Source organism: Rhea pennata, chromosome 15 (assembly GCF_028389875.1).
Source record: "Rhea pennata isolate bPtePen1 chromosome 15, bPtePen1.pri, whole genome shotgun sequence".
Lineage (NCBI taxonomy): Eukaryota > Metazoa > Chordata > Aves > Rheiformes > Rheidae > Rhea > Rhea pennata.
This window is the reverse complement of record NC_084677.1, coordinates 10690619-10717971: the sequence shown is the minus strand read 5'-3', so window position 1 is coordinate 10717971 and position 27353 is coordinate 10690619. Positions and strand designations below refer to the sequence as shown.

General features: G+C 38.9%; 2 protein-coding genes across 5 annotated transcripts in view; one reads left to right on the top strand and one right to left on the bottom strand.

The window, feature by feature from the left end:
* The first annotated feature begins 29 nt into the window (after positions 1–29).
* On the top strand, positions 30–10851 carry KNOP1 (lysine rich nucleolar protein 1). The gene is made up of 5 exons (XM_062587994.1): positions 30–74; positions 1293–2709; positions 7504–7572; positions 8087–8164; positions 10497–10851. Exons 2-5 carry the CDS (start codon positions 1294–1296, stop codon positions 10806–10808), a joined length of 1875 nt encoding a protein of 624 aa, XP_062443978.1. The 5' UTR covers positions 30–74; position 1293; the 3' UTR covers positions 10809–10851.
* A 2766-nt stretch (positions 10852–13617) lies between these two features.
* The window catches only part of VPS35L (VPS35 endosomal protein sorting factor like), a 58279-nt gene continuing 44543 nt past the window's right edge, over positions 13618–27353 (bottom strand). For all 4 annotated transcript variants that reach the window (XM_062587990.1, XM_062587991.1, XM_062587993.1 and 1 more), the window contains 5 exons: positions 23555–23694; positions 21596–21761; positions 19666–19784; positions 15244–15390; positions 13618–14506 (listed from right to left, as the gene is read on the bottom strand). In XM_062587990.1, coding sequence (XP_062443974.1) covers positions 14408–14506; positions 15244–15390; positions 19666–19784; positions 21596–21761; positions 23555–23694 — 671 coding nt within the window. In that variant the 3' untranslated portion in view covers positions 13618–14407. The remainder of the gene's footprint in view (positions 14507–15243; positions 15391–19665; positions 19785–21595; positions 21762–23554; positions 23695–27353) is intronic.

Sequence of the window (27353 nt, the reverse complement as noted above, 5' to 3'; positions counted from 1 at the left end):
GGGGGTGGACGGGGGGGGGGGCGCGTTCCCCTTCCGGGTCGGCGGGGCGGAGCGGCCGCACGTGGCCGCGGCAGGTAAGCGGCGGGGCCCGGCCGCCCCCGGCCCCGCGGCCCCTTCCCCTGCTCGCCCCCCGGCCCCGGCCCGCGGCCCCTGCCCCTTCCCACTGTCCGCCCTGCGCCGCCGCCGCCCCTCGCGGCCGCTCCCGGCGCCTGCCGGGGGTCAGGCCGCGCAGCGGCCTCCGCCGCGGCCCGCTCCCGCCGCAGCGAGCAGGGCGGCGGCGGCGCCCGGGGAAGCCCCGACCCTCGCCGCCGGGGGGGCGCGGGGCGGCTGCTCGGGCGGGCCGGTGCCCCCCGCGGGGCGGCGGCGGCGCTGCGGGGCCTCCCGGAGCGGGGCCCGGGCCCGGGCGCTGCCCCAGCGCCGCAGCGGGCTCCCGGCGGCGGCTCTGGCTCCTTTGGCGGGCGCAGGAATCCCGCCTCGGCCGGAGGGAAGGCGCTGGGAAGCGGCCTGCGTGCCGTGCTGTGCCAGGGGCACCGTCAGCTCACGGCTGCTTCACGCACACCGGCTGATTCTGTATCGAAGCGCTGGCAAGGCACAGGGGCGTGCTGCAGCACGCGTGGGCCGGTTTCATCGGGGTGCCTTAAAAGAGGCAGCTGAAAGACACCCCCCCCCCCCCCCGTGGGTTAACTGTGGTTAGAAGATAGGACACCGTAGGAATAAGTTCAGGGAGGGGGAGCATTAGCAGAGGATTTCCAGAGGGTTGTGTGTGTTGTAACCTGCCCAGCATAAATGTTCTGAAAAAGGAAATGGATAGCAAGGGCATGAAAGGCAATAACAAAGCTTCTTGTAATGCCAAGTGTCCGGGTGATAAAATGATGGAAGTACACCGTAAGTAAATACGGAGTGATTCATACGTGGAAAAAGACCACCTTAACTGTAGATATCAATTGATGTATTTATACATGTATGTCATTGTCATTTAGGAAAGATATTAGTTCTGTGAAAATGTCATGCTTTCCTCCTGTCAAAAATACAAATAGTTAGGAATTACTGAGGCAGCAATAAAGAGCAAGACAAAAAATCATCACTTACATCCCACTGCAGTCAGTTGTATTTTCAGTGCTACATACAGTTGTGATTACCTCCATCAGAGAAAGCATGTTGTGAAATTGGAAAAAAACTGCTAGGGACAATCAGAGGTATGGAAAGGTTTCAGAATGAAGGAACATCAAGTAGACTAGGATTTCTTTCCTTTTTTCAAAGCTGTGCACTAATATCTTTATTGCCTTTTTCAGAATGATAATAAAGAAAAAGAAAAAAGAAATTCATGAGGAAACTGCACAGAAAAAGAAAAAGGTGAAAAGTATTGGCAGCCAGACTATCGTTAAAATTGAGGGAGATGATCAAAGTGTCATTAAAACTAAGGATGATGACTGGTCTGAGACAAAGGCAAAAACAAAAGGAAAGAAAAAGAAAAATTTAAAAGAGGATGAATGTTTAGACCAATTAACATCAAAGAAGAAGAAAACCAAAAAAAAGAAAGTTTGCACTGAATTACAGGAAGAAGCATATTCCAAAAGCTTAGTGAATGTAGAAAGCCATCTGGATTTAGAAACACAAGAAGAACCAGGGGAACAAATTAAAACCACCAAAAAGAAGAAAAAAAGGGACCAACATCATTCCTTCTTATCGTTGGAGAATAATCAGAGTTGTGATGTAGGCTTTTCAAATCATCATTCAGATGGTACTCAAGAAACTGAATTTGCTTTCAAGAAAAGCAGAAAGAACATTGCTTTGGATTTGGAATGGGATGGTGAGGTAACTAACAAAAAAAGGAAGAAAGGCATTTTTTCTTTAGCATTAGAGGACTACCAGGACTGTGAACAAAAACAATCAAAAAAAGATCTTAAAAAAAAACACAAAGACATGTCACAAGAAGATGTTAGTGGCAAAAAACATGGAACAGATACTGTCCAGAATGATGGGGAGAGTTATGTGAGGAAAAAGAAGAAGAAAAAGAATAAAAAAGATAAGCCTGCCTCCTTTTTACCACTGACATGTAATCAGGACAATATCCATGGAGTTCACGATAGTCACATTGCAATAAATGACTTCAGAAAAGAAAGGAATTCCCAGGAATTTACATTCATGAGTAAAGAGGAAGAGGATAACATTGAGAACTCTGAGAGTTTTAGAGAAACAATGAAGAAAAAGAAAAAGAAGAGAAGCAAAGATGTTTCCTCTTCAATTTGTGAAGATAATCAGGACTACTGTCATAGAGTTCCTGATGAGTGTGTTCCTACACAACAAGAAGCTGAGTCTGAAGAGGAGGAGCTTTCTGGAAAAAAACGCAGGAAGAATATCAAGGACAATAATGATGTAACCAAGAAGAAAAAGAAAAAGAAGATTCAAAAAGAAGAGGAAAAAACATCTGATTCAATATTTGCTATGAGCGATGACAGCACATCTAAAAGCAAAAAAATAATGCTACCAGAAAACAATGAAAAGAATGAGGAAAGTGGAACCAAGCTAGCTGAATGTGTCACAGGGGATGTTGTAGAAAGGGTGTTATCTAATTATAGCCATCTATTCTCTGACAAAAAAACTAAAAAAAGAAAAAAATTACAACAGGATTCTGCTGAAGAACCAGGCTCACAAGCAAATATAAAAAAGAAAAAGATCAAAAGAGAAAACATGGAAAATGAGGTATTGGTAAGTAAAAACTAAGAGGCTATTTTTTTACCCTTTGCTAAAGAATTGAAAGATTTTTATGTGGACAGTTTCCTATTTTATGAACTGTTCTGCCTGCTCAGACCCTTAGGTTGTGTTTAGGTCAGCAGAGTGGTAGGCCGCCTCTGGAGTGTGAGAAACAGCACACAGGATCAGTCCACTGATTTCCACTTACAGCAATGATGAAAGACAGAACAGGGTTTTTTAATGCGTACTGCTGCAGTCATCTAGTGTTTGAATTGCAAAAACATAAAATGCATAAATCATGTATTACAGGTACTATCAGGAATGGGCACAAAATTAAAACTGGTATCTACAGTCATATACATTCTCTCCTGTCTCCCCTACAGTTGCTTTTATCAAAGTGAGTGGTAGGCTGGGATTTTAATACCATGTCATCTACTCTGAGCACCTAAGAGAATATTGATATCATGAGTACATCTAACTGCATATGTCGGACTCTTCCCCTGAAGGTTTTGCTGATGCTGGAACTGTATAGTGTTAGAAACAGGAGGGAAGTTTAGCCAAAACATCGTGTCTTAACTTTAGAGAAAATTCTAAGTATTGACTAGACCTAAAACATTGGTGTATAAATTCTGATTAAAAAAATATTAGAGAACATCCTAAATGAAAACTCAAGCACAATTTTTAATGAAAAAAAAATGCATGCAAGACAAATAAATACATTTGAGAACTGTGTAACTAAAACAAAGTAACTGGAACATCCAGACTGATTGACCGTTAAAGGAAATGCCATCCAAGAGTCTTATGTGGTGAAACATACACAGAGAGGAATTGGTGTGATAACAAGGAAGACAGAAAAGCTTGTTTCAAGTATTTAAAAAAATGAAAAATTTGAAATACAGGGATTTCTTCTTTCCATTTTTTTGAAAAATAGACTATTAAGATGTGGGTTTTTTTAAAAACTTCCTTCTTCTCTGATAGGGTCACATTTTAAAGCTAAGTGTCTGAAGTTAGCACCTATATGCCTCACCTATGTTGATGTCATTGAGAATTAAGCTGTGAGACACAGAAACTCAGTGGGCATCTATTCCTGACTTTAGGTGCTCAAACACCTTTCTTAAAAAAGTTGTTGCAAGTCATTAGGAGCCTGTCTTTATTTGCATAGGTAATGAGAAGCTGAGCCCCAGTTCATGTTGATAGAGAACTATGAATGCTTGCTATGTTGAAATGGCACTAGATGATAAACCATCACTGGAGATTTTTGTAAGCTAGGGACAGCGGGCAGCAGTAGTTGCTGCCTCACTACTCAATTTTGCACCCGCTTGCTCAGAGCTCCACAGTGTAAAAAGGTAAAACCTCCATTCTTCCTGGAGAAGATGCTGGTGTGTAGGTTACCAGCCAGTCTACCAGATATGTGGAGAGCTTAACGAATCCTATCCTTCTCCTCCTTGCCCTCCCAAATCAGTGTATTAGATTCCAGCTGAAAGCCAGGTTCACTGGACATGGTTCAGCATTTAAGTTATTTCTGAGGCTTAGAAATGTTTGCTAAGTCTGTTAGCACTTCATAGTGTGTGTTCTGCTTTGTTGTCCACTCACTTATGTGGTTTCTTCATGTTCTTCACAAATGTATAAACTTTTTAGAGTCTAGTATTAATGATTAAATATAGATTTGAGTATATAAACGGGTTTTTCATCTTGCATGGAGACATAGAAATGGGCTTTTTTTCCAAGAAGGTTTGTGTTGGCAGCATGTATGCTTATCATTGGGTAAGCAGATGCTTGGGCTTCTTTACTTAGGTTTTTCCTTTTGACCTTTCAAAGGATAAGGTGGTTTTATTGCTCGGGTATAATTTATAATTAAATTGACATTGCCTTGTTGAGACTGTTTGACATTATTTGGATTCATGCAGCTGCTCTCGTGTGTGGAGGCAAGATAAGCCTTAGAATGACAAGGAAAATTGCATGATGCTGGTGACCTATTATGATGGAAAACACAGCAAGTGCTGTGCAAACAACTGAGAAGGGGTAGGGTGCTGCATGTTTTTTTTTATGTTATTTATGTATAGAGCATATTCAGCTGAATATGCTCTATACATAAATAACAAAAATTCAGAGAAATTCTCAAGATTTGAAGTCTAGGTAATCAGTTCTGAAGAAAGCTAGTTCTTGCTAGGCCAGACGACATTACTAGAATAAATTGCTGATAATGTCAGCCTTGCTTTTAATTGTGTCACAATCCTGACATATTTTCCAGTCTACATGTGTCATAAATATTGCTGCATTCCTTGAAAAATCCTCTCTGGGGTTTCTGCAGCAAGCAAAGTAGCGGGTTTCTATAGACAAGTGGAGTGATATTCACTTGATATCAAAGATTCACATTTGTCCTGTTGAATGTCATTACTCAGCAGATTAAGGAGGAGGTTGAAATAATCTGGAGAATGCAAAAAGATAGCTAATACAAAACATGCAGTGTAATACCTCTGAGATTGTTGTATGGTAATGTGTAGAAATTTGTGGGAAAAGTGGATGTACCTGAGAACTGATTGCACTGACAATGAATTTGTTATGTGAGAAAAGTAATCTAACTGCAGTCACTACGCAGTAAACCCTGGTTTGTATGGGGGATTCTAGCTGGTTCATTAAGATGTGAAAATACAGTTGACAGTTTCAAAAAATGTCTTCCTAATCATTAGTTGAGCCATTGCTAGTATTCTCTCATTTTGATGGTCTTACTACATCACCTTTAGCACAGTACCAGCAGCCTGCATAAGTATTCATCTGGCCAGCAGTGTAGAGCACACGTGGGAGGGAATATTTGCCAGCTGTGGGCGTGCAAGCCTCAGTCCTGTTTCACTCCAGTGAATACTGCCACTGATGCCTGTGGGAACAGACTAGGGTCTTGAACTTCTCACATTTTTCTGTACGATTTAAAAGGAAATAGCTATGAGAATGAAGAAATCTTCTTAATGGCAAGCATTGTGTTTAGGTGGCGACTCTTGCAAGGACAGAAAGCCCACAAATGCAGTGTTCTTTTCCCTTGTAAGAATGCATGCTTTGTTTCATAGCAAAGATGCTATCACAAAGTCTGGAGAGCCTCATATTTAAGAGAATTTCTTACTGGCATAGAGTCCAGTGAGACTCAACTGACAAATACAGCAAACCTATCTCCTGTGCTACAGAACTTAGTTTACTTCTTTGAAATTGTTTGCAGATAGCATAATCCTACAGTTTGTTAATGTTCTTTGAAGCTCAGGGGGAAGATGAGGTTGGCTCATCCCCAGGAAGGTTTGATCCTGCTAATTCTTGATGTTTAATAATCTTCAGTAAGCCAGTAACATGCTGTGAATTAGCAAGGATGGGGGGGCACACATCTTCTTTGCTTGCCTGCTACCTACCCTTCAAGCTTTTTTTAAAAAAAAAAAAAAAAAAAAAAACTATTGCAGTATTGCAGCTGTTTGCAGAATCCTGTCAACATAGTTTTTCCACTTGTTTTAAGAGATCTGAAAAGACAGTACCAGGTCATCTAGAAGTAAATCTTTCTTCTTCTTCTTCTTTTCTTTTTCCAGTTAAGAGAATGAGCTTTCCTTATTGTAGATGGGTATTTTTTTCCTAATTTTTGATAGTGGATGTACTTGTGTGTATGTAAAATCAATGAACAGAAGGTAGCTTTGGAAAATGAGTTATATTGCTAATGGCTTTGCTTAAAGAAAACTGTAAATCTTTGAAAAAATAAAAGCAGCTTTTGTGCTGACAGAAGTATATAACAAATCTTTTTGTTGTCTTAATGTTCCTTGGCTATCTTGCGCTTGGGTTACTGTGCTAGCTGCATCAATACATCTTCCTTTTGACCACCTTTTCCAGGCTAGTTGAAAGCTTATGGCTTTAATTTACCACTATTGTGGACTTATTACTTATGTTGTTATACTGGGTGCCCAAAAATGTTATCCTTATTACAGATTTGGAAAAGAAGGTTTGAGAGCAATGAGTTAGAAACTCCAGCCGGTGGGAGTGAAAGCCGCTGAAGCGCAGCATTTTATGGACGTTACCAGTAATGGGCTCCTCTGAGACTCTGCTAGTGATTTACCTCCTGCCACCCTGCCCCTTCTATTCCTGCCTTACTTGCTCTAACATCATCTTCCTGTTCCTCCCTCTCAATTGTGCTGCTTGCACACTGTTTGCTGCCGTTGCAGGGGACACTAGTTGTGTCACAACGCTCCCTTTCCTCTTTATCTTTCCACACTGGAAGCTCTTTGGGGACCATCTTCTACTCTGCATTTGTGCAGTCCTGAGCACAATGCAGTTGCCTTTGATTGCTGTGCTTGTAATAGAAGCGGAAGCACCCATATACTTCATCAAGCTGGTTCTGTGTATTCAGAGGGGGCGTTATCTTATTACAGATTTTATTTTGTACTTTTGCTGCTGATTTTGCGTGTAAATTTAACTTACAGAACTGTTTAATTTGAAGTGACCTTGCCTGCAGTTGACTGTGTGTTCTGATGATATTGGCAGGTCCTTTAAACATACAGATTTTAAAAGTCCCTTAGGCTTTTTATTAAAAAAATATGACACTTCCCCAGATTTCTACCAGATTTCTGCAAACCTTCAGTGGATATTTAGCCCTCTTGGAGAAAAATCTCTGCCTAGAAATGCATAGGTTTAGCTGGCATTTCCAGCTTAGATTTGACTGTTTCTTCTTGCCCAAAAGTATTACTACCATATTGCTCAGTGTTCTTATGCTTGTGGACATAGCTATGCAAACTCTAACAGACAGAATGGATAATAATATTTATACAGGTTTTTCCTGTTTTACAGGAACATGTGGATGATGTAACTATTGTACAGGAAAAAAAAGGAAACTGTGATGAAATTAATATAGACAAGGTATGCTTTGTCTTAATTCTGTAAATTTTAAAACAATTCAGCATCTAAGGTATGCATAGAATTTGTAACCAAAAAAAAAAAGTTGTGCTTTACTGTTAGTCTGTGCCAAAATTGCTTTTTTTGGGTAGAGCTCTGTTTAAAAGGTACTGTACCTTCCAATTGGCTAAGTCCAAAATGTATAGTCCAGTGAATGTCAGAAGGCTTGAACTGGATGATTTGGTTAAATACACCTTTGTTTGCCTCTCATCACTGTTGGCAGTTTCAGGGTAGCTACTACGTGCAGTTAGAGGATTAAACATACTTGGTATAACAAAACGTTCACTTAAAATACCACTACAAAAAGTGTAGTTCTGGAATTGAGCATGTAAAAGGATAAAACACAACTTTCTAATTACCTTTCTAAAATACAGAAGCTATCCAATCATCATATTCTTCCCTCACGTTTTCACTGTGAATTAAATTGTCAATTAATGCATAGAAGACAAACACTTTTGCTGTTTTTTCTGCATGCTAGGTGAGACGGCAAGCTCTGCAAGAAGAAATCGATAGAGAATCTGGCAAAACTAAGGTTTTCAGCACCAAAGTGGAACCGGTATGTATGTATGGAGACGTTGATCTGACAAAAATACTGTGTCCAGAGCTACTTCCTGAAAATGCACTGTACTCTTCTGTATGTGGATCATGTACACGGCTTGGCTCATCAGTCTTCTTTCTGATTGTAAATTTAAGGTCATGCTATAGAACAAATCAGTGCAATCTGAAGAGAGTCTGGGAGCAGACCACTGAACTACAACAGCAGTTGAAATTGTGCAGAGCTCTAAATCTCATCATCGGTCCTGAAAAGCGACATTTTTTCTGGCTGCTGTTGAGCTTCTGGCTAGCCAAGATGAATTGCTGCAAAAGCATTTTTCTGCTTATTGTGAAACACAAATAATGCTAGACCATGGATATAGCTGTCACTGAATTTTATCTGTATTATTATTTGAAAGAATTTGCAGACATTCAGCAGTGGGGATGCAACTGGAAAGGATGACAACTTACAGTGCATGCATGTGATACCTACAGTCAGTCTTAAGTTTCTACATCTCCTCTCCCTTCTTTGAAAGATGCTGCTTTGTTTTTTGTATTTGCATCATACTCAGCCCATATCCTGACACGTTTACAGTAACGTATCAGTAACTGTTGCAGTAGCCTTTGCAGAGTAAGGAGATTCAAGAGGAGAGAAAGCTTTACAAATAATTCAGGACTCTTAGTTGTCTTTAAAACTGTTCACTGACTGTATGCTTAGAAAGTAGAAATACACCTCAGACAAATGCCAGAAACAACTCATGTAAATTTGTGTAGTGGGAGGCAGACTATGCAAGAGCTCTGGAACTGCAACTTCTAACCAGCTCTGAAGTCATTGAGAAAAATGATATCTTTGGCAGGGAATCCCAGTTCTTTGATGCAGAACTGTTACTGGTTATTGATGCCCTGAAGAATAGAAGCTATGAAAACTAATTCATGAGCTTCACAAAGAGCAAGCTGAAAATGCTGCAGCAAAGGCTCTGTGCAGTGATTGCCAGCAATTCACTTATAAAACAACATAGCGTTTGAAAAGCTGCAGTTATTTCTGCGCTTGTGCTGGTGTGTCTCCCATTCCAAGCAGAGAACAAATGGGTGTGTACGCGCATGTCTGTATAAGAGACCTAGGCTTCTAAAGCAGCTTGTCTTTAAAGGTAGAAATACTAAATTATTATGGAAGACTCTTTGAATAGTAAGTATTCTAGACTGTGATATTGAAGGATAGTCTAGCCTTGCATTTTTGTAACTTAGAAAACCTGCTACAGCTTGCCTCCAATATTGTGTAGCATACTGTGTGTCATGTTGGCTGTCTAGGGGGGAATGACTGTTTCATGCAAGCTACAACTGTTCAGTTGGAATGCTTTCAGGCTCACATGAACACAACATAAAATTCACTTTTTTCCTTTGATGTAGCCAGCTCAGTCTGTTTAATTAACGATCAGACGTTCTTGCATTATTGTTATCCCCAATTTTAAAGAAAAAATAGAGGCATAGCAGGCCTGCCAAAAACAGTTAGAAATGACTACCTATCTCCTAGCCTAGGAATCAAATAAGATCCTCAGCTAATGAAGTATGTTCTTAGGTAAGTCAAAAGTTTATAAACTTCTTAAATCATATGATATACTCTGGATTATCCACAAACAGAAATGGTTGAATTATGATTTTACTTGAGCTATTACTTGTATTCTCAGAGAGGAGCCAATATGTGCAGACAAAAGAAAAATCCTGAAGGAGAGGACTGGTCCAAAGAAACCAGTGAAGAGCAGAGAGAACAAATGGCAAACTGAGAGGGACCAAAAGGGTTAAAAGTATTATGTTTAATCCTTTTGGTTAAGGACGTGTCCCCAGTTTTACACTCTTGTAATACAATTGGTAATTAGTGGAATGAGTAATTGCTACTTAAAGCATATGAACCAGATAGAATGCATTGCTGAAGACAACATGTAACTAGACAGCAGGAAAATGAAAAGGTAGTGCTAAGAAGTGACAGAGTGAAAGAGACAGATGATTAAATCTGAAAATTGTCTTAGAATAAGGGCTTGATTGGACAAGATTTTGCTCTTTGAGCTAAATACTATCCAGAGAGCAGAAAAGTCAGATTTCTGCAGAGGGAAAGGAGATTCTGAAAGTGCGTTAAATCCTGTCTCCAGGCTAAATGAATTAAATGTTAATGTAGATGCACTCGTGCAGGATTATGTCATCCTTTTATCACATACCTTAGTAAGTACTGCAAGTGGACTGACTCTTTCCTAGCCCTGTCAGTCCTGCATCAGTTTTGGTAGCTGGTTCTGTTCTCAGGCTACACAGCCACACATGTGCTCCTTAGCCTTGGTGTCATTTAATTTTGTTTTATTTCACAGGATGCAAAGTTCGGCCAGTGGAGTACAGCTGCTTTTCAAAGTCCTGACCAAGGAATGAAGTTTCTCAGACTAATGGGAGGTTTTAAAAAGGGCTCAGTGTCTATCCAAGATCTCTCAGCGACTACAAACAAACCGAACATGGCTCTGAACAGGGAAGGGGAGGAAAAGTTACAGCAGGCCCTGAAAATGGAATTTGATAAAGCAATGGACTTGAAGCAACACAGAAGAATTGGTCTTGGATTCCAACCTGCTGCCAACAAAAAAGTGTACATAGACAAATACACATCTAGATCTATAAAATTTGAAGATTAAACTCTTAAGTAATAAAAAGAATTAAAATTCATCAAGAAAAATATTTTTGCTTTTCCTTTTTACTTGAAATAAAATACAAAATGTTTTTTAAAAATCTGATCTATGAGGTAATTGCAGTACAAGTTTTCAACTGGATACTACAGCGTCTGTGCAGCTGGGTCTTCACTTCAGCTGAACAGTAAGTTTTTGAAACTTTTACAAGGCAAGAGACAGCCTTCAACAAAGACTGAAGACACAGGCAAAGCCTGCAACAAGTTGCATCTTGGTAATTTTTTTTAATGTTGATTTCATAATTAACTACATTAGTGGTTCTAAGGGAATTTATTATTCAGTAAAATCTTCACATTTTTGCACTTGGTGAGTGAGTGGTGCGAAGGGATGGCTTTTTACTTTGAAGAACTGCTATTGGTATGCCTACAGATTGGACAAGGGGAGAATTTTTAATCTGAAAGTGGATTCTTAATTACCATATTGTTACAATAATGAATATTGTTGAATATTCTGTGTATTTTACTATGCTGTGGCAGCTTCATTTTCAAGAAGTTGCACTTAATTTGGGTAAATGAGGATAAATGCTTTCTGGATAGCAGCACCAAATACATGGATTTAGATTTGCTGAATTATAGATGGCAAGGCAGTTTTAATAGGGTGCTGATGGGTTTCATTATAAATCAGTTTGAATGAAACTTCTAACCTTTGGATTTTTTTCAGTCACATAAACTGCACTTCCATTGGCTTTTTAAGAGTACAGACTAAAAGGGCAATCAAATATTTATTTGCAGTGTGCATTCAGGAGTCTACCTTGGCTAGCAGTATCTTGCTTGATGTCTGCTTGCCTGCTATTTTTTACTCTTTTAAGGGAACCTCTCTTTCCACAATAGCCTTCTGCCTAGCACTGCTGTACTGGAAAGCAGCTGTCTCCAGGCTCAGCCTGTGAGAGCAAAGCAATAGTTTGTTCCAGTGCACACTGGGCAACTCCTGAGGGAGGATTAAAATGAGGCAGAGGCTCTAGTGTAAGCAGTCACTGTGTATCGATCCCTTCCCACCTGTGGGGAGAAGGCAGTGCTGAACTGCCTCCTAGAGGGCCTGTGCTTGTCTCAGGAAATTGCCTTTTAGGGTGTCACTTCAAACCACCTCACGTGAGCGACTTGTTCTGTGCCAGTGCTTCTCCAAACGGAGTGACTGGCTTCACAGGCCTTTCCTGGCTTCAGCTGTGCTTTACTTACTGCAGGTAGTGGAGTTCTCTCACCAACTAGAACTTGCACTTTTGATAGCAGCGCAACAAACAGTGCCAAGGGAGCACCTGGTCCCCTCACACTGTTGTTTAAGACAAATGCTGAATTCAGGCCCACAAATACTTGTCTAGCACTAAATTAAGAGGAACAGGTAGGAAAACATCTAGTAACTTCCTTTAGGAGGAGAGAACAACATATATGGCTTTCTGCTGCAGACCCAGCCTTGGAAAGTTTCCACATCTAGGAAGGAAGTCTGGGAGTTGCCCAGAATGCACTGAACCCAGCCTTGGACTTGTCTTCCTTGCATTACCAGGAATGAAAATGCTGGAGGTGGTACTAGGTCTAGCCTTGCTTTCAGAAGAGGACTTTTTTCCCCCCTGGAAAAACAGTAAATACCAGTATGTTGCTCGAGGATAGCTCTGTGGATAGCCTGGCCCCTAGCTCCTGATCAAAGTGTGCACATGTAAATGGTGTAGTTGGAGGTGGAGGGCAGATACCTGGGACAGCTTTGTTCAAGCAGTTTGCTATATACAGAAGAAACATTTGATCTATTTTAAGTGGAGTACTTTAACTAAAATTAATTTTGATCTAGCATGGAAGAAAGCCAAAAGCAGTTTATTAGAGTGGTTGTATTAGCTTCTAAACTAGATGTTTAGGGTTTTTTCCCAATAACTAACTATATTTTTCTGCCTATCATGACCTACTTTTGCACTAATAAAACCAGATGCAAAATGGGGGATTGCATTTCACATGGCAGTCTTGTATCACTAAAGAAACCAAAGTTGTATTGTACTCAAATGATAACAGGTGAAAATTGTATATATGGGGAAGAGGAAAGGTTGGGACACTTATAAGCCTGCTATAAGAGTTTCCATTACACATGATCTGAAACAACTCCACTCTGGGTTTATAGCAGCATAACAGCCCAAAGGGGAATTTCTACCTTACAGGCAGCTGCTTACTATGACTTACTGGCCTGCTTTAGAGAGCTCAGCCCTGTTGGGCTAGGTTCCTAAGCCCAACACGACGAATCATCTACATGCTCTTGAAAGTTGTTCTATGTGGTTGCAGCAAGAAAGAAAGCTAAATTAAAGGGCGATGTGATAACGTTTGCAATACTGCCACTTCACTATAGATAGTGGGTGCTTTATGCAAAGTTATTTAAGGCAAGTCAATATAACTAAAATAGCTGCTTACTAAAGATTGGAAAGGTTTCATTGCAGGCTGATACTACTTCATAATTATTTGGTGTTCCTATAGTTTACTTTGCTTACACATATAGTCTATACAATCCTATATTACAAAATACATGCATATACTCTGCTTCAGTAACCACTCAAGAGAAGAAAAACGTAGAACAAGAAAGGAATGGTTAATAATTTGGGTGACATATATTAACACTCATCAGCCTACTAACTCCTTGAAGATGGGCCTAGCAAAACTGATTACATGTTTAGCCTCAACGAAATAACATTTTTGTGCAAAATAGTATCTTAACATCCATATAAGGGTTTAGCTCAGTAAACTACTCACCGCTAAGCAAAAGTAGCAATAAATAAAAGCTCTCAGCATGGTTCTTTATCACAGGCCAAAAATGAGTGAAATTTATTACGTAGTACAGTAGTAATTAAATTCCAGAATGATTAAGTGAAAAGTGAGTATACACAAAGAGACTCCCCCAGAACAAACAGAGGAACTGCAAATTAACTGTTTTATTCAGAGATACAGTGCACTTTGAGAATATGAAGTACTTTGAATATGTTTGTTTTCCTCTGAAATAGCATTTCAGGATTCCATTTTACAAAATACCACTGAACTAAAGTGAAAGCATAAACATGTCTGTGCAAATATATTGCAGAAATTTTTAACAGCAATATCTCAGCCATTTTTCTCTTTTACTGGAACTGACCATACAGATGTTGGCAGCATCCCAAGTATAAGGATGATTTTTTAGGATTATTACATTGAGATACTGATTTTTACACAGGACAGACTATTCCACAAGTGAGATGATGTCTGGAGGCAGTGGACTGATCTGTGCTGATTATATTCTTCCTTTGTTGCTAAAATGAACATCAGATTAGGTTTGGAAAAGCTTTTGCTACCACAGAAGTTCAAAATACCTTTTACTGAATCTAAATTAGCATTTAAATTAAGAATGTAATGGCAGAACTGGAAACAGAAATTCAGGTCAAGTTACTGCACTCTAAGAAGAGTTTTACCTTTGTCCAAGTAAATCTGTCATGCTGTAAATAAAATTAAAATACACTGAGCTCTATCTAGTCAAATGCTAGAAGAATGAGTGATATATGGCCTTGGCTACATGCCCTCTGGACAGATACCTCCTTGGAAAAGAAGCATTCATCAGGTCCTGGACTGCAGTGGAAGTCGAAGGGCCAAGTCTGTGAAGTGACTCATTTCAGGTTGTTTGCTTCGCCTCTTGATGTATTCTAGTGTTTTTACCTGGGTATGAAAAGGAAGACAGTTTGAGATTTTTTAGTCTTTGTCTTTTCTCATTTCACATTCTGTCATTTATGCCACGTGTCAAGGTGTTGCAGTAAACACTCTTGATTTCCCTAAATTCCACTGGATATGTAATCTTGCATTTCTGATTCCAGAGCTGGCTATCTCCCTTAAGCAAGGCTTAAAACAAACAAACAAACAAACAAAAAAAAAACTACTTTTCAAGACGAGACCATGCAGATCCTCCACTAAATAAAAATGCTGTATTTCTCTTAAAGCTTATGTTTCCTGTACTGAAAAAAGGTCTAGGACCCACCATCTTCAGGTTCCTTAAATTAATTTGTGAAATATATTTAAAAGCGCTAGAAAGATGCTAAACCAGTCCAAATAAGGGAGGTTGCCTATTTACCAAGAAGCATTTTAAAAATGCTTTTGATCTCAGACTATAGAGGGTGGGGTTTGTTCTCTCTCTCTCTCTCTCTTTTTTTTTTTTTTTTGGACAAGAACTACTTGCAGACCAGGTGAACTTCCATTTCATTTTATTAAGTGCTCTGCATGCAAAGGCCACCAGCTATTTATTCTGAACAGACTTCAAAGCAAAATTGCCAGTTAAGTTTTCTCTCCTCTTTCATAAAAATGCTATTCTAAATCAAGCAAGTAATTTTATGTTTTCCCAAATGGAGGAGCAGTGGGAGAGATCTTAACTAAGATTTCTGTGCATTATCTGTTTTCCTTACCATGGTCTTGGTGTCAGCAAAGCCATGTTTCTGAGCAAGATTCCAGAGATTGACTGAAAGCTGGTTTAGTTTGTTGTTTCGTAGATCTCCATGAGCCAAAATAGTGTTAAAGAAATAGAGCGCTAGCTGGCTCTGTCGCTTCAGAGTCTATAAATGAAAAAACAAAAAAAACCCTCATATTATCATGCAGCCATCCTAAAATACCTGGCATAATCCAAAAATCAAAGAGCTCAGGAAAATGAAAGGGGCAGACAGTCCTTCTATAATACACATCTATCAATAGTTATAGTTACAAAGACATGAGCACGAGATTCATGAGTTCACTTTTGAACTAACCTAATTTGCTGCAAATCAAAATAATCCCTGACTTCTGTATCTCATATCACTTTGGCATGACATACTACTAAGTAGCTTATAAAAAACAATAAAACACCCTCATAACTCCTTACTGTTGCATAGAAATCACTCACTCACCAACCAACCTTGCACTTACCTCACATCAGTATGGCTTTAGATTTCTAGATACCACGATCATTAGTCTGGATGAACACAAGTCCAGCAGTCATACAAATTAATTATTTCTGATGACAGATTTTTGCTGCTATTCCTTTACTGAGACCTGAGTAACACCAACATACTTGTTGCACATTTGCATAAAATTGCCAAGGAGATACCCTGGGAGGACCCTCTCCTTTGTGGCAAACTGCAGAGCACCATCCTCTTTAACCTCTACCGAGTTGTTCTGGGACTCAGACAGTCCTGCACTAAACTTAAGGGATGCTACCACCCAGATTTGATGCGAGTGGAAACCAGAAGCAATCAAGATACTATTGGAGATCTACAAAAGTAGCATCTCTTGTCCTTCTAGCCTTTTTAAGCTTATTTTATAGAAATGGGCAAAAATTATTATTAGATGTATCCAAGACACACTATTTGTTTACAATGCCTAGCTGCAGTTGTACTTTGTTTTTTGCTCAAGAAAGACCACTGCTGAAAGCAGAGCTCCATCTTATCTTGAAACAGCAGCAGCAGAGTAGTTAGAACTAAGCTGTCAACTCACCACCCTGATTAATGAATTTAACACTTCACTTCAGCCCTTTAAGTTCAATATATGTTTGCTGTAGCCATTATACAGCATTCAGGTACAGAGTTACAGGGAGAGTAAGAAGAATGTAGGGTAACAAGAGTGCAGTGAGCACTGTGCTCTCCTGACATGATACAAATGCAGCCACACAGCCTATGCCCTTTCCCTAAGGGACAGGAAGTAAATTAGTTCCACTTCTCATTGCCAGTAGAAGAGAGGTCAACTGCTATTAATCAAAGAAATGGCACAAGCCAAACTATCAGTTGCCCAAATAAATATGAAAGACGGCAAAGCTATTAAAGAAGTGGCAAGGAAGAATAGAGGATATAGTATATCCCAGAAATTATTCTCAAAAGACATACAATGGAAGGAGTAGTTGTCAATGCTTAAATACTACAGCATTTTTCCTGTAGGATTAATATCCTTAGGGGGAAAAAATACAGAGTATAAGGGCCTGTGCTTTGTCACATTATTCATGAGGCACATAGCCTTTCCCCTGCCCCATCACCATGCAGCCTGGATTAGCAAAATGAGGCACTACTTGTGTTTTTTTTTTTGTTGTTGCTCTTTCCCCCCCCCCCCAATCATCTAATGCCTATTTATCTTCCACTGAATACAAACTTCAAAGAGGTTCCCAGAAGTTGCTTGAAGGTTTCCCTGTTAGAAGTGAGACAGTTGCATTACAGGGCAGAATGCAAAAACAGCAGTACTTAGGAGTCTGACTATCACTAGCAGGGTTTTCCAGCCAATATTTATGCAAATATATAATCAATTTTTAAAAACACAGATAGTATTTCAAATGATTTGAAACATATGTACTTCAAAAAGGGCCATGCTTCAAAAAGAATCTAGAAACACATTAGAGAGAACTGGAAGACTGTGATGCACATAAACCTTCCTCAGTACACTGAGTTAGTAACAGTCATAGACAGGATTTGGGGATCTAATCGCAGAATCACAGAGTTTGGAAGGGACTTCTGGAAATCATCTAGTCCAACCTCCGTGCTCAAGCAGGGTCACCTAGGGCACATTGCACAGGATCGTGTCCAGATGGCTTTTGAGCATCTCCAAGGAAGGAGACTCCACAACCTCTCTGGGCAACCATCTGTTACATAGTGCAAAGTGAAGAGTGAGAAGCTCGGGTATGCAGTAAATCTCACTACGTCTAAAAATCAGCAAAAGGAGCTGGACGGGACTTTACATGTTGATGAACAGGAACATTGGTGCAACATGGCACTAACCTCAAACCCAAGCGAGAAACCCATGCCTGTGGGCTGCCAAGCCTGCTGACATAACTGAGGCTGCATTGTAGGTGGCACTCCAACTCACATGACTTATTTACAGGCAGCAAATAGAAATGAACAGACAACTATTTGGCAACCACATACATCATGGGACTAACAATTCCCACATCAGAAAGAACTGTCTGCTTTCTTGGCAGCATGTTTTCCATAACCTTCTGATGACAATGAAATAAAATACAAACTACAAGGTCACGTGTTCTAGGATTATGTATTACATCCCTTGTGTCCTATCCCCTCCAAAGCGCAGAAAAACATCCTAATTTCATACAGCATAACAGAGAAAAAATGGACTCTTGCATACAGTGGACCACGTACTTTACACTTCATGAAATTCTGGCTAGCAATCCAAATATCCATTCCTGCATTCTTTCAGTGAATTTTGCCAGACCCCATGACACAAGGATACTCAAGATTTATGTTAGAAAAGCATTTGTGCATTTAGACATGTCACTTCCTCTGAGGATGCCTCTAGCCCACAGGCACTCCCATGTATAGCTTTAAAATAACTGGCTCTGATACTTGCTCCAAGTCCACTGTTGCAGCCTAGAGCTCAGCATGGGCTGCAAAAGCTTCCTCAAGTACTAAAAATGACAGTCTAGGCACTGTTATAGCATCTGTCTGCTAGTATTACCTGAACTATCTAGTTTGAAATTAATTCCTCACCCTTCTCTTTAGCTTAAGGAGGATAGCAAAAGCAGGGGAAAAGCTAAATTTTGCATAGTGGTCCCCAAATGAGCATCACTTAATACATTCTGTAGAGGTAAACATTATAGGCTCCTGCTCAGCCTATCAAAGAAGTTCCATTTTCTTTTTTTAATCAAATTATCATGCCCTCAGCCTCCCCAGTCTACACTCCATCCCAGTCTACGAGCCAAAAGATTTCTACCAATATGCAGTATTTTACTAGGGGTAATTAGAAAATTGCTGAGGGCCTGAATCTCAAACAGATACATTATCAGAACAGCAAGTTCTCACGATTTCAGCAATATGGAAAACGTTAGTCACTTGCCTCTCACATACAATACATTAAGATATATTTGATTTTTCAGATCCTCTGAATTCCGATCGAGAACACCAATAAACTGCCAAGATTCTTCCTTACCTAATATCACCTTGCACTAAAACCAGGATAAAGCCAGAATATCTTTTCCCTCTCTCTGCACCTCTCTCCTGAATTCATCCTAGTGTCTAGGATTTAAAACTTTTACAAATTAAAGATTTCCATTGTATTTTACTCTGTAACAGACTATCTAGTGAATTCTCAGTTTGCCCATGACATAAGTGGGCATTTTAGGGTCTAATTTAGCTGGCAAGAAAATAAGATACTGGCACAAAGGAAAAAATAAGTGATTATTTATGGAGAAAGAAAAGCGACAGTCAGAAGGAACAACAACTGAAGACATGCAGCAGGTTTCAGATATAACTATATTGCAATTAAAGGAGAGACTGTGGTACTATCGCAAATTCTCTAGCTTAAGTCAGTAATTGTAGTCCAGCAACAGCACCATGGAGCATGTCATTATAGACAGAAATCAAAAGAAAAAAGTTATCCCACACTGAGCTTTATGCTTCCATAGCCAGACTGCACTAGTACTCAAGCTAGTTAGTTGGCAAGTTAATTGAAAGCTAACTCTAACCTTACTATACTGTTCTGCAGTCACGGTTCTGCTTTGCAACAAAAATGCATCCTCTGATAGACCTTCAGAATCGACACAATACCATGCACCAGAGCTGCCTCTAGTACTGTCCATGCACAAGCTGGTCAAGTACAGCATGCACCTTAGCACTTAACTTGAGCCCATACCTCAAAAATACTTTATAAATGCTCAATGATCTCTTTCACATCACTAGATCCTTTCTACCACAGGCCAAACTCTATGATCAACTCAATTTTTTAATCAAGTAAAACTACCTAATTCCCTCTTGTAAAGTTCCCAGAGCTTTCTAAAAGGCCAAAGCCTCGTCAAGAAGAAGGTTTATTTAACTCTGAAGTCATTTTACTTCTGCATTGAATCAAGTTGAATAAGGACATACCTCTTCTTTTCCAAGGGTTTTGAGATGATCCAGGATCTGTGCTATCACTGTTTCACAGAGTTTATTAATTTCAGCCAGGAACTTGGAGTCTCCACCATACAGGGTATCATTGGAATCAACTGCAGAGAGAATTCAAGCTTAGGTCTGACTAAAGCTACACATCAACTTGCTACTGAGAACACCAGCTATTTCCAGCTATTTGTAGAAGACCATATTTGGAAATCATAAAACAACCTTCTCCCAACACACGGAAAACAATCTTGCTTAAGCGCATACTGCTTGGCTGCCTACTATGTCATCCTGATTTTAGGAACATAAAACCAAAAAGCATCTCCTAGCTTATCAAAGCCTGTTCTGTGTTACTGGAGACACAGCTGGGCTCATAAATATCTGCTATACTCCAAATGCAAAGCAACATACTGTGCCAATTTCTGCACTTTCCATAGAGATAAACTCCTAGATCTCATAATCCTAGGAGAATTTGGCCATCGTCTTCTGTGGGAGCAGGTTTGGGTCAAACAGTTAATATATTTCACACAGTGTAAGATTTTCAAATGAAAATGCATTATACATATTTTTTTTTCTAAAATAAAACCTCGATTATCTCAAAGGCATGGAGAGACAGATTCAGAAAGTATATTTTCAATTTCAGAGACTTTAAAGATTTTTTGGAAAGAGAGAGCTGGTGACTTTTTAGAGCTTATTTAACCATAATTTTAAACAAGTGTTTTGGCCTCACTTACTTATACTTTCATTTATTTTAACACCACATATGCATGTCCACTTCAACAACATTTTTCTAAGAAGAAAGTTACAAAAATTTATAAACTCAAGAGTATTCCAAGTGAACAATAGAACATAAGAGAAAAAGCGATCCCCTTTTCCCCCAAAAAACTTCATTTTAAATAGTTAGGGTACATGGTCCATCTATAAAAGAAAATCATTGCTCAACTACAGATGAAAAATTACTAATTTGTACTTCCCCATCACCTTCCATTTGAATATCCCACCAGACTTCAAGCATTTAAAATTAACTTGCATCTTGGGGTTATGTGGTTATTTTATTCATTAAAAAGAAAGAATCCAAACCACATTTCCTTAGAGAATTTGAACAAGTAGATATTTACTTTAGACTAATGGGTCTGCTAACAACTATTTTCTAAGTTGCTAACTGCAAGAGACAGTTGGTAACTCTGACAGACTATTCAACAGATGACCTCTAGAATGTATTTTAGCCTACCTTCTTTTGAAAGCCCTGCTTAATATAGTGAGCCCTCTATGATTAAGAGGCAAACCATCAAATTCTTGAGCAATCAAAATATTATGTTCTTACCAAGATACTATAGCCATTTAATAAAATGCAAAATCTGTACTTTTTTTTGGGGGGGGGGGGGGTGAAAGGAAAGGAGGGAAAACTATTCTGAGGACTTTTTTTTTATTATTTTTTAAGATACTATCACAATTTCCAAAATTGAAAACCTGCCTTCAAAGCAGCCAATACGTCGCTTAATGAATACTGGGATTTATACTCTGAGAATCTGAATTGTTAATATACGCACATAAAGCATTAAAAATATGTGTACATCAAGTTGATAATTTGGACTAAAAGAAAAACCCCTCCGTATATATAGAATGAAGTTCTGATATTCACTTGAAAAGCCTATAGTCCTAAGTATCTGCATCAACACCATGAACAAGCTAATTAAGCCACTCTTCACAGATTTACATAAAGAATAGACTGTGTATCTGCTTGGCAGCCAACTCCTGTGATTATTTTAAAAACAAAATACATAGACTTGGAGAGGAAAACGATCCATTTTTTTAAGTTTGACTAACATTATCTTCATTAACTAGATTCTGCTGTGATGCAATTCCACAAATTGCACAGCAGAACACAGGATCCAAACACAGGATCACCTTTACTTATCACCTTTATCTACATGGTAGATATATGTTTCCTGAGTCATTGCGGACAGGAGATGCAAAACATTGGTATAAATCCGGATTTTGTCATCACTGTTATCCTCCCAAGTATAATCCTGAATCACATTTAGTAGTCCTCGCACAAGAAACAATACTCCTTGTTCTGGATGGTCCTATAGAAAACAGGTCAAAAGAAATAAAAATAGGATTATTAGGATTTGTCTGAGATTTTTCAGTTGCAGTACTGGCTCTATAAACAGTAAAAGCTACAATGTAATTAAAACTGACAACTACTTTTCTGCAGCATGCTTCCAGTACACACTTTTAAAAACATGCTATAGCTTTCTTCTAAAATGTCTATTTGACCCATAATCACAAACTTGATCTAGGCAGCCTCAGTAGACAAACTCTGAAATGCTTTGTTTTCTAGTCAGAGGGAATAATACAAAAGTAATTGTCAGCTTCTTAACAGCTAAGCCTCTAAAATTACACACACTATATAGAATTTTTTATTCAAATAATTTGCTAGCTACAGAAACAAGTATATTACTCATGTAATTACGAGTTTCAGGAGAACACCTACACTGGGAAGTCAAAGTTACAGACGATCAACAATCTTAATATGAAAGGAATATAATTATAGCACTTCCACGCTGCTGAAAAGGCATGGCTTATGAGGCCCCCCTCCACAGGGAGAAGGGGAATAGGCTGGTCTAATCAGAAAGATTTGCATGGCAATACTGTGCTGCTTCTCCAAGCCTAGCCAAAGAAAAATGAAAGAAAAAAACCAACTTCCTTCTCTCCCTTATCCCTCCTCAAAAGCCATGACACCAGGCCAACCCTTGCCAGGAAAGCAGAATCCTCTCCAGTAAGGACAGAGCTGTTAACAAAAGGAGGTAAAATCTTCAAGTGTCAGGTTTTCACTAAGTGCAGTCTTGTGAGTCAGAGACCTCTCTTTTTCTGTAAGGTCAACAAAATACCTTGCTTATGAAAGCTTTATCTAAGATCTTTCAGATTAGTTTATGTTTTTTCCTCACATTTCAGGAGTAGTTTAAAAATACACAAAGGAGAGTAACACGTATTTGCATTTAAACTTAATAGTTAGCTAAAAATTGGAAGGATGTAGAATTGTAATATTTTGTAAAATGTGTCTGCCTCTGAACGCTTGCTCTGCTACCCTACTTGGCACTGCAGCTCAGGATTTTGCAGCCAGGGAGCAAACTGGTTCAGCTTGCTGATGGAAAACTAAACCACTGCATCTCCCACTCCCCAAAATACACAACTGTCTTCCATTACATCAACTCATGGGCAGAAGCATGACAAGCTCCCTTCGTGATAGTCCTCAATTACTATGGATTAATTATAATGTAAAACTATACTAAAGAAATGCATGACCTTGCACCTCTGGAGGCTAAGAGCTTGCATGAGGACAGCCACTTGGATTTAGCTGATCAACAGCAACTTGACTGCAATATCCTTTTCAAGATGACATTGTCTGCAAAATACTTTATTTTACTCTTGTGATAGCAGGGACATTTCAGAGTGCTAAGCCTAGGGACAAAAGGATTCCAGTTCAAGGCCCTATTTTATCACAAACTTCCTGCACAATCCACAACCACTAGTGGGACATTTCCGGCTACCAATCTGGGAGTTCATATTTCTGGCAAGGCAGTTCTTGGTGACTATGAAACAGAGCGTTTGATTCAGCAAAAGCTATCTGTTAACAGGCGTTTGGGTTCAATGTGCAGCATTCCTTTGCTAAAGTTGCGAAGCAGCGTTCTCCAGACTGAGTAATGCTCGAGGAACTTCTGACATCTTTGCCTCACTGCATGATAAAGAGTACTACCATCATCAAACGCAAAACAGTAGGTATGTAACAAAACACAAGGAAAGTCCAAATTAAAGCAGGTCTACTCTAAAAACAGAAAAGACAAATATAAATTTGCTATTCACACATAAAACTTACCGGAACGACTAATAATGTGGAAAAAAAATTACAGAGGAATTCCAGGAGAAAAGATTCAGAAGGTCGCATCTTTCCATCTATATTGATCATTTTTGGCACTTCAGGAACAAGGCTCACTGCAGCTTTGAAAAATGCATCAGCTACAAAACAAAATATAGTTGCTGTATTATCACTCCAATTTCTATAGCAGTCATGCTGTGATCTGATCATTGGTTAGAGTTTATTTCAAATAGACCACAGGAAATGAACATATGCATAACTGCATTTATGACCTTGGAAAAATAGCTATTAGGAGATTTTTCATAATTATTATGCATCTTTCTAATTGTACAAAAATAACACCAGAATATCTGTTTTTCTGTTGTTTAAGTTAATATCCACAATGAAAACAATAATATTTTCCCTTTACTCTGGAGGTTCCCATATGGTAACAAAAAAACTCCTGATAGGAACATTCTTTTGCACTTTTTTGGCTACTTCTCAGAATATCTAAGTATCTAAATCTCATTCAAGTTGTTTATTCTTCAGATGACTTTTAGAATTAATAATAGGCTCATCTTCATTTTACAAGAACAGAGAAGCTAAAGCTAAGAAGTCAAATTACAGCAAAGGGAACAAAACAATTCCTGGAGAAAGACAAGATGCATTAGGTAGGGATGGACATGCCACTGACAGTATGCAGGGTCATTTCTAGCAACGCAATTTGCTCAGGAAATACTCATTTGAACACATGAGACTCCAAGCAAGTTTGCTAAATACAGGACAAGCTGATATCTAATTTAAGCTTATGAGGAATACCAGTGAAACACATGCTTTGGAAAAAAATTGTAATTCTTCTGACTCTTACTTCTTTTCAGCATACAAGCATTTGAGATCTTCTGAACTTTTCAGTACTTAAACCGCATACTTCTTCACTCAAATCTCATATTCCCTTTTATCTTGCAAATTTATTTCAAGTTGAAAGAAAGTTTTCTTATTTATTTCAAACAACATATTAGTTTACACAGCCAGCTCAAAGGAAGGTAAGTAATCATTCTCAGAGCTTTATTAAGGGAAGGCAAGCAGCAGCAGATGTTAATTCTAGCACAAGTAAATGAACTGCTATCACTTCGACAGTTGTCTCAATAGAAAAAAAAAAAAGTACATGCCTCACATCACCATATAATCAAAACATGTGACCAGACAAACAGAAAAAAAAATGTGTCCCAGAAAATCGTCTGCATACCAAAGTTTCCATGTCTGTGCAGAGAACATTCCTGCCTTCTGAAGTTATTTCTTATTGGTGCAGGAATGATCTGTGCAGCAATTAACCTTCACAATGAATTAGAAGAGCTGCAAACTACCTCATCTTAATTAACTACCTGCTTAATTACCTAGCCCCCAAAGACATTAGTCATAGATACTCAAAACATTTACCTTAACACAAAAACAAAACCTCTTGTCTTCACTACAGATAACTGCAATTTGATCCGATTTACTCTTCTTAATCTCTTGCCCTTACTGAGAGTTAAGAGCCTTCTCCTCATCTTGGCTGAGCACCTTAAGAATGATGCGCCATGACTTCCAGCTCCTTCTGCAACAAGCTCCTCGGTGCTCCCATGCCTTTCTTCCCTCCGCACTGCACCCCAGGGCTGCTGCCTCCCTGCTGTCTCCACCAGCTGCTGTCCTTCGTAGGGTGCCCCACAGCCCCCAGATCTGGCTCGTCATTGCAGGGCAGCTCATGGCCCCCTCCCTTTCCATTCTCTTTCTTTGCCTCGTTCTCCCTGTCCACCACAACCCAGAAAGGCAAAGCAAAAATGCAACAGGGTGTAAAAGCAATCAATCAGTTGCATTTTCTATTTTAAAAAGAAGGACATTTTGCTTTACTTCTGGCACATCCAGTGTACTGGCAATTGAGAAGACATCCATTCCTAGCTCGGCCAATCTGTATCAACCACAAAATGGTTCTTACACCGGAGCACTAACGGCACATTCACCTAGAAAACATATGCTTCATTAGAAGCAAAACCAAAGTAAATTCACATTAATACAAAAATTTTATTAGAGTTTTCAGAAACTCAACAGTCCCCAAAACACTGTCACCCTCTTCTTTCATAGAGAAGTGTTGGAGAATGCATCAGGTGTTTTGAGTTTGGAGAAAGACATCACTAAATAGGTACTTACAGAAGTGTTGACTATTTTCTTAAGAATTAAATATGCATCAGTATTTAATTCTGAATCTCAATAACTATGAGATTATGTAACTGTGCTTTTTCTCTATCTATTAATATCTATTTATCAAGTTATTACTGTACAGATGCTTCAAGCCAAACAGATGCACTGCCCTTCCCTGGCTTCCATAAAGTCTCTAACAAAGAGCTACCTTAAAACATAATGATGCACTTTTTGCTGAATAAAAAAAAAAAAAAAATTTTGAAAAAGGCTTTTTCTGGTGAAGGATGTCTTTTTCCTGTATTTGCCTTGGCAAATCCAGTAGGATTCTGCTTCTAAAGAGAGCCACTGTTAGGTTAGATAAGGGGAGAGCAGCCTTCTCATTACGACAAATCATCATGATAAAGTCTTCCCAGACACTGTTCATATCGTGTGCAGTGCACCGAACATGACATACTTCATGCTTCGCTAAATCTATCCTTTCCCAGCAGCTCCTTCATTTTAGTTGACCACAACGCTATAAGTCTTTCCCCCAAGCATACATGCTGACCTTCAGGCTAGGAAAATCAACAATCTCATCCAAGTCAGCACTTCTGATAATATTCTGCTACAGAAAAAACAAGTGAAATCAGTGTGTAGATGTTTTCCTATGTTAGTATTCATAACAGTACATACATACAAACATATAAATATACATATGCACACACACACTTATTATATCTATCTATCTGTATGAGTACACAGATTTATAGAGACATTTTCATATATAAAAATTAAAGTTTGTATATAAAAATTTAATTTACAGTTGTAGTCACTGCATCTGCGATAGTCCATTAAACTGTGCTAACCAAAGATTTCAGTCCAGCAAAAGACAGGGAGAAACAAAGTTGTTAGAGCTAGGAAAACAATTACGCTCCTGAAGTGGACTTCCAAAGGGCAAGAGGAAGTAAGAAGTTTAACCTACCCACACAAACTATTTAGTCACATACAATCACACAAGGCTAAGTCCGCCCAAAAAAAAACAAAAACAGGAACCATCTGCAGTCTTCTGCATTCCAAATCACTTTTGTGTCCTACGACTGTTCTACAAAGAGCATATTCTAATATTTCATTAAATTTCCAACATCTGTTGGATGCAGAAGCAAAATCGTTGAAAACTTGTACTCTAATAATAATAATAAAAAAGATAATTTATAAAAAGCACACTGGGTTGCCATTAACACATTACTCAGTTGAGGATCAAGCACTGCAAACATTTGGAACTCTTAACACTGACGAAGTAATTGTGAGAGTTTTGCCACATCTATGAAACATGTTCGGCCCTTGAGCTGTTCATCTACAGAACATTCTGAATCTTTAAACTCTCTAAACATCACTTTTAATCCAGAAATGACAGACAATTATTTGAAGTAACAAAAATGAACTTGGTGAACTGGAACACACTATGTCTATTCATACTCTGTATTACCTATAGATAGAAAGAGAATAATGTGGACCTATAGTTTTAGGAAGTGCTTGCCTATAAATCTGTTTATTAACAAGGCCTTGCTACTTCCAGACAAAAAGGTATGCAGCTTTAAGTGGAAGGGGAAAAACTAAATCAAAACAGAGATGTTCAAGGACACTGGATTCAAGATTTTTAATTCTT

Excerpts from the sequence above, each read along its gene's own strand:
- KNOP1 (XM_062587994.1), top strand. The coding sequence starts at position 1,294 with ATGATAATAAAGAAAAAGAAAAAAGAAATTCATGAGGAAACTGCACAG. Across the intron at positions 7,573-8,086 it reads ATGAAATTAATATAGACAAG|GTGAGACGGCAAGCTCTGCA; the intron begins GTATGCTTTGTC and ends TCTGCATGCTAG. Across the intron at positions 8,165-10,496 it reads TCAGCACCAAAGTGGAACCG|GATGCAAAGTTCGGCCAGTG; the intron begins GTATGTATGTAT and ends TTTATTTCACAG.